We start from the raw sequence: 12,135 nt of genomic DNA on the forward strand, positions 1-12,135 counted from the left end.
TTCCATAAACTTTTGTTTTGCAGTTTTAAAATTTCAATTGTATATCCTACAATTTCGACTTTGCGAAGCTTTAGTGCGCGCGCTTTAATCAATTGGCATTCTTTTGACGGACTCAAATCTTTTTCGCGCAATTCATCGCTCTCTTAAAAATATTTAAATCATAACGATAACATTTGAGTCGTTTGTTACAAGCTTCGGGTAGAAACTTGCGTGTTAAAGATTTGCACACAGAGAGATTCCTCCTTCGTCGACAGATACAATGCAAAACGTAACGAGTTGAAAGCGTCGTTCAGGGGGATCGTCATTGTCTTCAAAGCTGCGGCCATTTCGCGCGGGAAACGGTATCCTAATGTTAAAATGCCATATATATATACATACATACATGTATATATAAATATACATATATATATACACTGAAAAAAAAATGCAATATATTCAATAAGATATGTTATTGCGGGCTGCCAATTAAAAATATACTCAATACAATAATATATGCTATTGCAGTATCAACATTGTACTTGCATTAATAGCAAATATTATTGTATTGAGTATTTTATGTAGTTGGCAGCCCGCAATCACATATGTTATTGGCTGTATTACATTTTTTTTCTGTGATATATATATATATATACATAGGCATTCACAATTACGTACGGATTCGCTGTATGTACACCAAACGTCTACTTGACCGCTTACGGCTAAATGGGGTGGGCGACTTTACATTAAATCCACCGAAGAAAGGTCCCCCCCGCGCTATAACAGAGTGCTGCGCATATATTTGTCCGGGTACTCGTATTTACAATGCCGATATTAATCGACCATACGGAAGCGGCCTAAGTTCGCTTAACCGACAGATCCGGGCAACGAAAGTGAAATCAGGGGGAGGAACGGCGGGGGTTAACTTATTCGCACGACGAACTTTGTTTCGCAAAAGCCCGTTCGACGAGTGGAAGTACATTGTTGTTCTACTTCTCCGCGTGTTGAGATTCACAGTAATTAACGTTATCGGTATAATCGATCAAAGACGACTCCGATATTCAACGAAAAAGAAATTAATATTTTCCGTTTACAATTATCCTAAAACAATTGTGATTAAGCAGTTATGTGGTAGTGATAGTAAAAATTCCAGTCTCTTGGAAGATAATTTTTCCTTTTTTTTTTACGGGAAACAGCCTCGTAAGAATTTGTGAAAAAGATTTACAATTGAAATGTAATTTTATATCGCGATTGAATTAATGTGGTTACAATGCGTCTACTTCCACTGATCGTTCCAAAAAGCAGCACGAATGTTAAATAAAAACGTTACGCTCTATTGCACTACGCCTTTTTACAAAGATGCGCCGATATATACGGGATACAACGCTATTATCCCCGATATATGCGTCCCCATTAAATCGATTCGTACGTTCTTTCTCTATAGTGACGCATCTTGATTTCCTATACTCGGTAAGAAACACGATCATCGGGAATTTCATGTGCGCCAGGTATGGTACGATTACACGAAGCACGATCCTCGCCTCGCCTTACCGAATAAAACCTAGGATTGTAGATAACACAGATAACGCCTGAATCTCGATGCACGTCCTTCTCGCCTGCAACCTGCTGAATATATTTTAGACCTCGAAAGTGTACGGTCAATACACGCAGAGCAGCATCTTGATAACTTTCAGAGGTTTGCGTCGAAGCTACAAGGCTGCACGTCGTATATAACAGTTTTAAGTAAACTCTGCCCAAATGATATAGAAAACATTACAATATAATGAACGATAATTCAATACCTTTATAAAATGACGAAAAGAGAGTGTTAAAACCTTCGCTTTGATAGTAAATATTTCCTTCTTCGAGGTGAACTGCGAATAAATCGTGACCGATAGGGAAAATTCGATTTTCAAATTGTGCTTATTGTTCGGTTTATTTTCGGGGTTAAATTGTTTATTTCATTTGGACAGCATCGGTGAAAAAGAATATTTGCTAAACGACTCAATCAGTTACCATCGCCTCTGGAACGAGTAGTCCTTTTGCGGTGTGCATGCGATTGGTTCAAACTTTCTCGAGAGTCGTTCTTGACCAGCCGAGTCTCCGATCAGTCTTTGATTAGCACGGTTCACCAACACGACCTCGATATGGGCACCATATTTCGATCAAGTTTAGCGTTCACTTTACGGATTCTATTCACTCTTCTTCCCAGGAACAGAAGATTTCTCCTACATCTTCTTATTTCGAACGACAGAAACCGCTTCCGGATTCAAAAGCTTTCGTGTGTTAAGACATTGTCTTGCTTAATGATAATTACGAAATCTTCTCGTGGAAAAAACACGCGTTTGACGCTTAGTTATGCCACTTCTGATCTGCCCAAAACAATTACGCAGTCACGTCAAGCTCGCAACGAGGGGCGCTACAAATGATGAATACTTTCGGAAAGTCACCGTCTGTCTTTGGCGATTGGAGAAGGAGAAGGTCCGCTGGGAAGCTCCTAGACGAGCGGCGAGAAGGCGGACGCCTGGCTCCTGATCTCCCTGTGCTCCGACGGGCTTAGGTCCAGCAACGCGCCGCAGTTCTGATCGCTGGCCGCCTGCTTGCCGATGAGCGCGTCGATACTGAAGTTGCGCTTCTTTTCGACGCTCGTCGTATGGCTGACCGGCAGCGTCCTGGTGGAGGTCGGGTCGATCTGCCTGATCGGCGGCGCCGTGATCGGCACTGGTTTGTAGAGCGGCGGCGGCGGTTCCAGAAAACCGCCGAGCTTCAGCGCCTCCAGGGTCGACGGGGAGAAGTCTAGCAGCGGCAGACCGGGTGGTGGTGATAGGTAAGTGGCGCCGGGATAGGCCAGGGCGCCTGGGTGACCGCTGCCGCCACCCGGACAAGGTCCCCGGTCGCCACAGATGGCGAAGGTGGCCATGATCGCCCGGTCCCGCAGCACGTAGTGCGGCGGCGGCCTCTTGTATCGCTTCCTGCGTCTCAGGAAGCTACCGTTGTCGAACATGTCCTCCGCCAGCGGGTCCAGCGTCCAGTAGTTACCCTTTCCCGGGTTCCCGGGCTCGCGCGGGATCTTGATGAAGCAGTCGTTCAGCGAGAGATTGTGCCTAATGGAGTTCTGCCAGGCGGGAAACTTGTCGTGGTAGTAGGGAAAGCGTGACATGATGAACTCGCAGATGCCGCTCAACGTCAGCTTCTTTTGCGGCGACTGCAGGATCGCCATGGTGATCAGCGCAATGTACGAGTACGGCGGTTTTATCAGGGACGACGACATCTTATCGGAACCGTAATTAGGTTGAGCGGAACCGCCGGATTTCGCTGATTGATTCGATGCCGACATCATCGAGTACGTTTTCTTGGAGGAGCGTCCGCTACCGCCCCCGCTGCCGCCACCACCGCCTCCGCCGCCGCCACCACCACCACCACCGCCGCCGCCGCCGCCGCTCCGACTCCTGCCGGCCGACGACGGTGGCATCGACGTTGGCGTTGGGACCGGTGAGCAGCTCGGTATCACCGGGCTCGACGACGTCTGCGACGGCGGCGACAGGTCGTTCTTGTCGAGACTCACCGGGTCGACGATCATGCTACTACTATCCGAGTCCCGGTCGCTGTCCGCGCAGCCGTCGCACGACAGGTTCGACATCATCATCGCACGTGGCTCCATCGTGATCGCCGCCTCATGAGCGTGAGGACCCGCCACCGAGGTGCTCGTCGTCTATTTCGTCGACGGTCCCGCGATTGGCCCTTTGAGATTACTGCTCGCTCTCATTCTTCACTTGGAAACTCCATCCGAGTAGAAAATCCCTCGTTCAAGTGCACTATATATTTTCCTGATGTTAAGCTTCAAATTATTATCGCAAGCTCTAGACTACCATTGACGTCGAGTGTTCCAATACGAAATACTTCACTTGTAAAATCTCTTAACAAGAACGATCGGTTGTATTCCGAAAGGAAACTGCGTCCGTCGGGGACGTAACGGGGGTCCCGCACGTTAGTTACCCGCACGAAGTGGATTTCTCTAATATAAATAATCGCCGCGCTCAATACACCTGCAGCGATTTCCTCCGTCGAAGATTTCAGTCACCTCAGTTCTCAAGCGGGGAAACCCGTGCCGCGGCTCGCTTGACGCTACCGTTGACATCGTGATACCGAGTTGCGGTTGTATCGGTACGCGAGCACCAAATTCCTTCGCGATCGTGCCGATCACATGTCGAAATTTTTCCGCGAATCGTCGGCAAACGAAAAACACACCGGCGCGACGATTCCGTCGCGATATATTTCAGCGGAGCGACTGTCACGTTCAAACTATCCGTCACTCTATCCCCCCCCGCCTGACAAGTGCTATCTTACGCTAATAGTTTGTTTCCACAACGATAACGGGATTTTTTCCGCTTCGCTCCTTCCGCTCCCTCGCCTTGCTTTCCGCCCGACGCTTGCGGATTCAAGCTGCTAACGCGCACGTCAGTCGTCCGACGAGGCATCGTCGAGGATGCCTCCCGTCCAACGGGGACGATTCTCGAACGACTTCATCGCGCACCTTTTAAGCCAGCATCCAATCAGACGTGCTCGACGGATCTTCGACGTGTCTTCCTCTCGCCAGGCCACTCGCTGTAAAATAATCTCCCGAGTCACGAGATCGTACGACCTTCCCTTCTCGTTAAAGAACTGACGATTTCAACTAAATTGTCCCCCGAGATTTGTATCGAGATTCACGCACGAGTCTTCGGCGACGTTCGCTCCCGGGTGGTGTCATAAATTCCTTTTGGCATTGATACGTTTTCAGATTGGGAGATCGGATGTCACGAACTCGCGAACGACGAGGGATGCACGATCGCGAGCGGAGAATCGTTTACAGGGTGAGATCGAGGCTCGAATTGATTTGAAGCGACCGCTTCAGTCCTACGTGGGCGGACCAATGGGCGGGCGTTTCGAACCCCACTCTCGCTCGCACCCCGTCAGACGAAACCACCCCAACCGGTCGGACCGACGTGTTTCCACCCTACCGAGGGCTGCGAGAGTGGAGGAGCGACGTGGAGAACGGGGGAGATAGCCCCGGAGGGGGTTAGGACGGGAGTTAGGAAAATAGCGGGATAGTTAAAGGGACTTTCGAGGCGGGGGTTGGGGGGGGAGAGATGGGGGGAACGAAATTGTAACACTTCGAAGGCTGATTTGCTTTGAGCGGCGCGATGAAGATGGAGCGCGAGCTTGCTGATCTACGAGCAGTCACCGGCGACACGACCTTCTCCGCCGTGCGATTGCTTTCTCGATACCAATTTCGTGACGTCCCTTTTTCTACAAATAGCGCTTTAAAAAACGTAAGATTAAGAACTGATTCAGTATCTGAAAATCGCGAGAGCGCATTTTTCATCTTCGTAATTTTATTATCTCTCAACTCTCTTTTGGGTTTGAACGAAATTTCAACGGTAATATTAAAAATACATGTTATTTTTTTTACATTGCTGTGTTTATCTACTTAAATATATATTTTGTAAAAAGTATTTTTAGTTTGCATTAAAAAAATCAAATTATTATATCAAAGTATTTGTAATAGGAGCGTTTTGAGAAAAAGTTAAATTTACCTAAATATCTATTCTAAAATTAAGTTTAGTCATCTAAAACTCCTGTGTGTTGTTCCGAGCGTCCCGTAGCATCGTTTTTACAACGGTACATTTTTATCCCGTTGGTTGAATAACCTGACGCAGCGCGGGGCAGGGGTTAAGGAAATAACTAAAGCGCCATTATCGCATTGCATTTTCATCGTGGAAGTGCTGCAACCAACCAACCATCGACTAGATCCGTAGAATCGCCAACAGAGCGAGACGAGCTGCACGCATCACAAGTTAACTTCCCTGAGGCAGCTCAAATAGAATCTGTATTACAGAGCGGTCCATAGAGAGATAGAGATAGAGGTAAAGAGAGAGAGACACATAGATAGACAGAGAGACAGAGAGAGAGAGAGAGAGAGAGAGAGAGAGAGAGAGAGAGAGAGAGAGAGAGAGAGAGAGAGAGAGAGAGAGAGAGAGAGAGAGAGGAGAGAGAGAGAGAGAGAAGAGAGAGAGAGAGAGAGAGAGAGAGAGAGAGAGAGAGGAGAGAAGAGAGATACGATAGCGAGAGATTTGATAAATGCTGATAGCTCTTAGCAGCTTCGAGCTAAGAATGCTAGGGATGAGACACGTGTGCGAGAAGCACAGGATACGTACACTAGGTTTGATAAATGCTATAACTCATTAGCTTCACTAAATATATTAATACATATAATAATTACTTAAAAATAAGAAAAAAATACTCTTATGATATATCTCGGTGTAAATGTAAATTATATCTGACGTGTAATTTATAAATTTAATAGTTTAATTTGATCGAAGTAAGGATTCCTTGTTAAATAAAATCACTTCGGGTCTTCACCGGCAAGCAAAATACAATATAATTAATTTATTTAATTTATTGACGTCGGACGAAATATAATACAAGTTTAAAAATTATACAAGAATATACAGAATACTAATTATAATACTTTCTAACAATAATGTTTGGATTTGGTGCATCTTTTCGAAAAAACATGTCTGGGTCTAGGATGAATGCGTCGAGACATTTATGACGCCTGGTATACAAGCGAGCGAGGGAGGGAGAGAGGGAGAGAGAGAGAGAGAGAGAGAGAAAATGAGTGAGGGAGGGAAGGAGAGAGGAGGGGGGGGGAGAGAGAGAGAGAGAGAGAGAGAGAAACGGATACAGCGGAACCGCGATATAGATGCGGATGCGAGTCTACCTGGGCGCACTATCGGTTCACAGAGCCGAGCCGAGAGCGAATATTGTGTTTACCCGTACGCATGGCTTTGCGGTGCAAATAATCTGGTATTATTGCACTTACTCCACGTACGCGGCGCGCGGGCGGAACTCTTCGCCAACTGCCACTCCTCCTCCCTTCTCCCCCACTAACCCCCCCCCCCCGTCGCTTCCGCTTCTTTGTCTGTAGTAGCGTCTCTTCGCGCCGGATTTCAATATCCGTTCGCGCTAATGTTAATGCCGCGTATTGTGCCTCTGAAATTTCACGACGCGCGAGACGCTGTAATGATTGTTATTCGGTGTCTTGCGACCTATATTGCCGTACACGTGTCTGTTTCCTGTACGTCTTTATACGTATATTTGTACTTCAGCGTTTTGTTTCTAATTACTTATAATTCAAGGCTTATAAGAAATTCAATTTACGTGTCGACGATCTTTGAAAGTTATTGCATCCCAAATTGATCCGTGGGAGTGAAAGTAAACGCTGCCAAAAAAAAAAGAGAAGATACATTGCAATATCTAGGCTTTAAAGGTGTTGCTATTTTTCTAAGCAACGTTTATTCGTGCAACAAAATAATAATGTCACTATTCACCGACATCCTTAGTCCCGAAACAAGTAACGCATTCTGCTTCTGCACGAGTAAAGCGAGATCCGTTAACATGACGATTCAATAAAAATATTTTCGCGCGTTCCTCACAGGGTTTTTTCTCACGCGGGGAATGTCGCGGGGAAAGCTGTTGAAAAGCTCTGTGCCTTTCGATGTCTCCCTTGCCGATTCAGCGATTACCACACCTTAATCTCAAGTTCCGGCTAGACGACGAAGACGACGAAGAGAGAAAGAGTGAGGGCGGGAGGGAGGGAGGGAGGGAGGGCAAAGTAGAGGAAAGGGGAAAACGCGCCCGCGCACGGGGTGGAGTGCACCCCGCTCCATAGAACTCTTCGAGGTTCGCCATTCACTTCGCGGCGGATTGCGGATTCCGAGAGTTCCACCATTCGATCCGATTGCTTCTTACCCTGGACTCTCGCCGCTCGTATTTACCTCCTGATTTCTTCCCTCTTACCCCTCCTCCCTCTCCCCCTCCGTTCCGCCCTCGTCGGTCTCCTTGGACCAAATCTTCCGGAAATTCCAAGGCGAACCGCGATCGGGTGTCGACTTTATACTCGCGGCTATATAAAACTATTGTATGAACAGCGGGGTGGACTCACATTTTGGATTCGAGGCCACGTCGATTTGGCCGATTTTTTTTTAAGTAAAGGAAAAGTTTTACGTTGATTTGTTACGTTAATTACGTTAGACACGATGTAATTTTTCAAGTAGATAATTATGTTACTCAGAATGTATACGTAAATTATTTAAGAGAAAAAGATGAAAGAGTATCGGAGAGAATAATGAGTTGGAAGATGAAATTTAAAAACACTTATATTTGTTTTAATAGGAGGGATATAAATTTGTGTGTGATAGACATATCCGACTATTTTACTAAATATATAATTGAATTTTTGTTACAAGATACGTATCGTCTTAAATGCGTATACAACGACATAATAATATTACGAAATAATGCACTAAAGTAAACGGTACTTACACCGTTTTACGAAATAATTCTGAAATGCATTTCACAAAATACAAGAAGCTCTCAAAGAAATTCATGGATTAAAAAACCGCATTTCGTCGTCTACATAGCACTACGCGACCTAAAATCCTCAATCTCCCGGGAGAGCAGTCGAGGTTGAAAAATAGAAATGTAGCCGCTTTTGCGGTGACAAAAGTGTACGGCACAAAGCTCACAAAGAGTTCAAAGAGGAGGATGAGGAGAAGGATGAGGATGTGGAAAAGGAAGAGGAGGTGGAAGAGGGGAATGAGGAAGAAGAGGAAGTAGACGAAGTTGGTAAGGAGTACGAAAGAGGAGCAACGAAAGAGAGAGTGAATGTTTACCGGCGAAAAAAGATCGCTGCGTGGATGACTCGTCCTCGTCACCGTTCTTAGCCTTCCCCGCGAAAAGCCGTCGAGATTATGCCGCCATCTTGGATGTTGGTAAATATCTCGTGCCGAAAGAGAGCCTCCAGTCGGGCGACGGATCCGGCGCATTGGGCGGAGAAGTAAGTCGCTTCTACTACTAGCCGATCCTCGTGACGACGGTGGTGGGTTGGTGATGTTGGTGGTGGGTGGTGGTGGTAGTAGCAGCAGCGAGGATAAAGAAGGCGCTGCGCAAGAAGAAAGTCGTAAGAGCGTTTGCCGGAACGCGGAGCGGGACGGGGGAGAGGGGGGATGGGGAAAGGGGGATGGGACGCGGAAAGGTAAAGAAGTGCGAAGAGGTCTTGGCGGCACAAGGCGAATATCCCCGCTACAAAGAATACTGTCGGCTTTGCACCTTTTTCAAGACGCCGTTTTCCCGCTTCGTCGGGAATCTCACACCCCGTCTCCTCGCTTGAGAGCCTCGTCTCGTCCTCCCCCGCGCCCCCGCCCGCGTCCCTTGCCGCGTCTGCCACTTTCGCCCACTACCCCCTCGCACCCCCATCGCGTCAAGAAGGAAGAGCCATTTACCTATGCGGCTCGGAGATGGTAAACTGGAGATTCTTCTTATCGCGATTGTCCTTCGTATTGCAAATTTTGCGCTCGAGCGAATCTCAAACGCCAGAAAACAATCGGATAAATCGTTCTGTCCATTTTAAAGGCTGAATACGTGATTTTCGGAGGTACGCAAGATGGACGATTATAAAGAATATATATATATATATATATATCGGAAATCCATTCCGTGGAAATTTCTTATTCTAAAGCAAATTATTTAAGACAAAAGCAAGACAAATAAATTTAGATCGTTTCACCAACGAATGGTGAGAATTATCGGGCTGGTTAAATTACGCGGTTCACCCTGTATATTGTCTCATTTGATTTCGCGCAGATTGAAGAAAGACACGGGGAGGGGGTCCGAGAGGGAAGAGGGGGGTCCCCCTCGACGGCGGCCCGATTGTGGTGAAGCCGCGCGACCGAATCTGAAATTCAATTCAATGCAAATTTGCCGACGGGGAACACACTTACGGCTAACCGGCGAACGAGATCGAGGATTCGCTTAGTTGCTTAGGACGCGGTAAACACTCGCCGCTTTTACTCGAAACTTATGAAATATTGATGGACACACGTTGGCGCGCCCGACGCTAACGATGTCGTCGTTAAGTGAGAAATACCCTCGATGAGATGGGATGAATTACCGGTGATCGAACACTTTATTACCGCAGCCAGCATGAAAGATAGAAGGATTGAAAAAATACTACAATATTATAATACATAAAGAATAAAAACTTAGCAACATCGTTTATTAAATTAAAGTTTACATGTTTGCGTTAATAATTATTTATGAAAAGTTGTGATTTTTAAAAATATTTTTCACACTTAAAATGTTATATATAAAATATTTTAACAATATTTTTCTCTTTCTTTCTTTTTAACGTTAAATTATAACGTAATAATTATTTACATACTGAGGAAAAAGTTCTTAATTTAACTAAATTTTTCCACTCGATTAAATTTCTTCGGTTCAAGTATTTATGCATTTGACTTATTTTAATTAAATATATGAATGCATGAATTAAACGTTTGACACTGTAAAAGGTTTTTGTAAAATTACAATTATAATAGTGAGTAATTTTCATATCTATTATAATAGTTGTAAATTTTTTGTATATAATTTTGTATATAAATATTGCAATAATTTCTTAATTTGTTTTTTACACTTGTGTACACACCGTAAACACATTTATGACAAATTAAATTATTTTTACTTGTATACTGCAAAATTATAGACACGAGAAAATTTGCAACTGTTATAGTTGGTCTCAAAATTACCCACTATTATAGTTCTAATTTTACAAAAATATTTTACAGTGACGTATAGAACTTTTTTCTCAGTGTGTAAATAATTATTACGTTGTAGTTTAATATTGAAAAGAAAGCCAGAGATACTTGGAAAATATTTTGATATAAAAAAATATTAAAAAAAATTACTTCATTGCGGTAATACCAGCCACATTTAATCTTTTTCTTTTTTTCGCGCGGTATCTTACGTTACGAACTATCCAATGCGCCGAATGCACGGCGCTCTAACAAAATAAAACGCCAACGCGTATCGCAAAAGCGCGGATCCGCGCGCACTCGAGCACAAAGGGAGCGCGCTCTCTTTCTCCCGTTTCTCTCTTGAGCGCGTAGAGCACGACGGGCCAACGATCCCAATTACAAACATTTCTCGTGGCTTTTCAGAGTTGCATTTGGCCGAGAAGGGCGCGCACCACACGGTCGTCGCCGGTGCATTTTATGATTCCCGCCTCCGCATGCCCGAAAGTACTTTTCGCTTTCGAGTGCGTACGAGCACATGCGGGTTGATTTTCTCTTCTCCGCTCTCCGTTCTCTTCTATAGCTTTCCGCTCGCCCGTGCGTCACCTTTTACAGAAAAGTACATAGCGGTATGATCTAAGTCCACTTCCACGCGCTAGATAAAATTACTTCAACGGTCACAGTGGCTCAAATAATATTTCTTGTGTGATTTTATATACGTTTTCTAGTTCTTTTCAAACTGCGCGTCGTTACTACGATATTACTGTTCTTTTTTTAAAAGCTGTACTTTAATTAAAATCAAAAGTTGGCTCTTTTTTTTTAATGTTAATTATCCTCTATAACCTACGCGTGTGATCTCATATACGTATCGTTTTAAAATTACTTTTTTGACCACTAACTGTCGGATAGAAATACTTTACGATATTTTTTATATTGAACGGATTTTATTTAAACGGATTCTTACGCATATCTTTAAATATATTTTCACTACCTGCACCGAAAGTGGTCCTTTTCTCACCTTCACACTCAGGAATAACAAAAAAATATTGTGTGCAATATTTTGTTGTTATTCTTGACATGTGCGGATTGGCTATTGTCCGCTCGTGCGGGTGAACGCACTTATGGGCAATTAGCCGACTCACCGCACTAGTTGCAAATATTTATTTTCACGTAAAATTGTTGTGATAGCTTTATTAAATACATATTTGATATATAAAATTACATATTTTAAAATTAGAGGACAGTATTATTGGTTAGTTAATAGAATTATAAATGATTAGAAATTGAAAACAATTTTTCCAAAATGTGATCGTTTCGTCCAACATTTGTTTCAAAAATATGCTTAAATATGCGTGATGTTTTTTTTCTGTGGCCCGTAAAGAACTTGAACAATTTTTGCAGCTTGAAACCTCGCGATCGGCGGAAAGAAGGCGGAGAGCGGAAGAAAGATGCGGTGGTGAGCCGTGAGTGAGCCACGGGGGTGGTACAGATGGAGCAGGGAGGGAACGGAGGGAGGGGGGCGATAATTTGTTAGCGTGCGCGCACC

General features: G+C 44.5%; 2 protein-coding genes across 2 annotated transcripts in view; one reads left to right on the forward strand and one right to left on the reverse strand.

Moving 5' to 3' along the window:
• Positions 1-12,135, forward strand: part of LOC105828292 (protein cueball) — a 75,474-nt gene that overhangs the window by 25,439 nt on the left and 37,900 nt on the right. The gene's annotated exons all lie outside the window — the stretch shown is intronic.
• On the reverse strand, positions 1,152-8,875 carry LOC105830004 (forkhead box protein D3). The gene is made up of 2 exons (XM_036290056.1): positions 8,694-8,875; positions 1,152-5,843 (listed from the first exon to the last, which is right to left on the reverse strand). Exon 2 carries the CDS (start codon positions 3,635-3,637, stop codon positions 2,474-2,476), a length of 1,164 nt encoding a protein of 387 aa, XP_036145949.1. The 5' UTR covers positions 3,638-5,843; positions 8,694-8,875; the 3' UTR covers positions 1,152-2,473.

The sequence above is a fragment of the Monomorium pharaonis genome, chromosome 7, assembly GCF_013373865.1.
Source record: "Monomorium pharaonis isolate MP-MQ-018 chromosome 7, ASM1337386v2, whole genome shotgun sequence".
Taxonomy (NCBI): Eukaryota; Metazoa; Arthropoda; class Insecta; order Hymenoptera; family Formicidae; genus Monomorium; species Monomorium pharaonis.

What these genes read in the sequence shown, in the direction of transcription:
- LOC105830004 (XM_036290056.1), bottom strand. Translation starts at nt 3,637, where the DNA reads ATGGAGCCACGTGCGATGATGATGTCGAACCTGTCGTGCGACGGCTGC.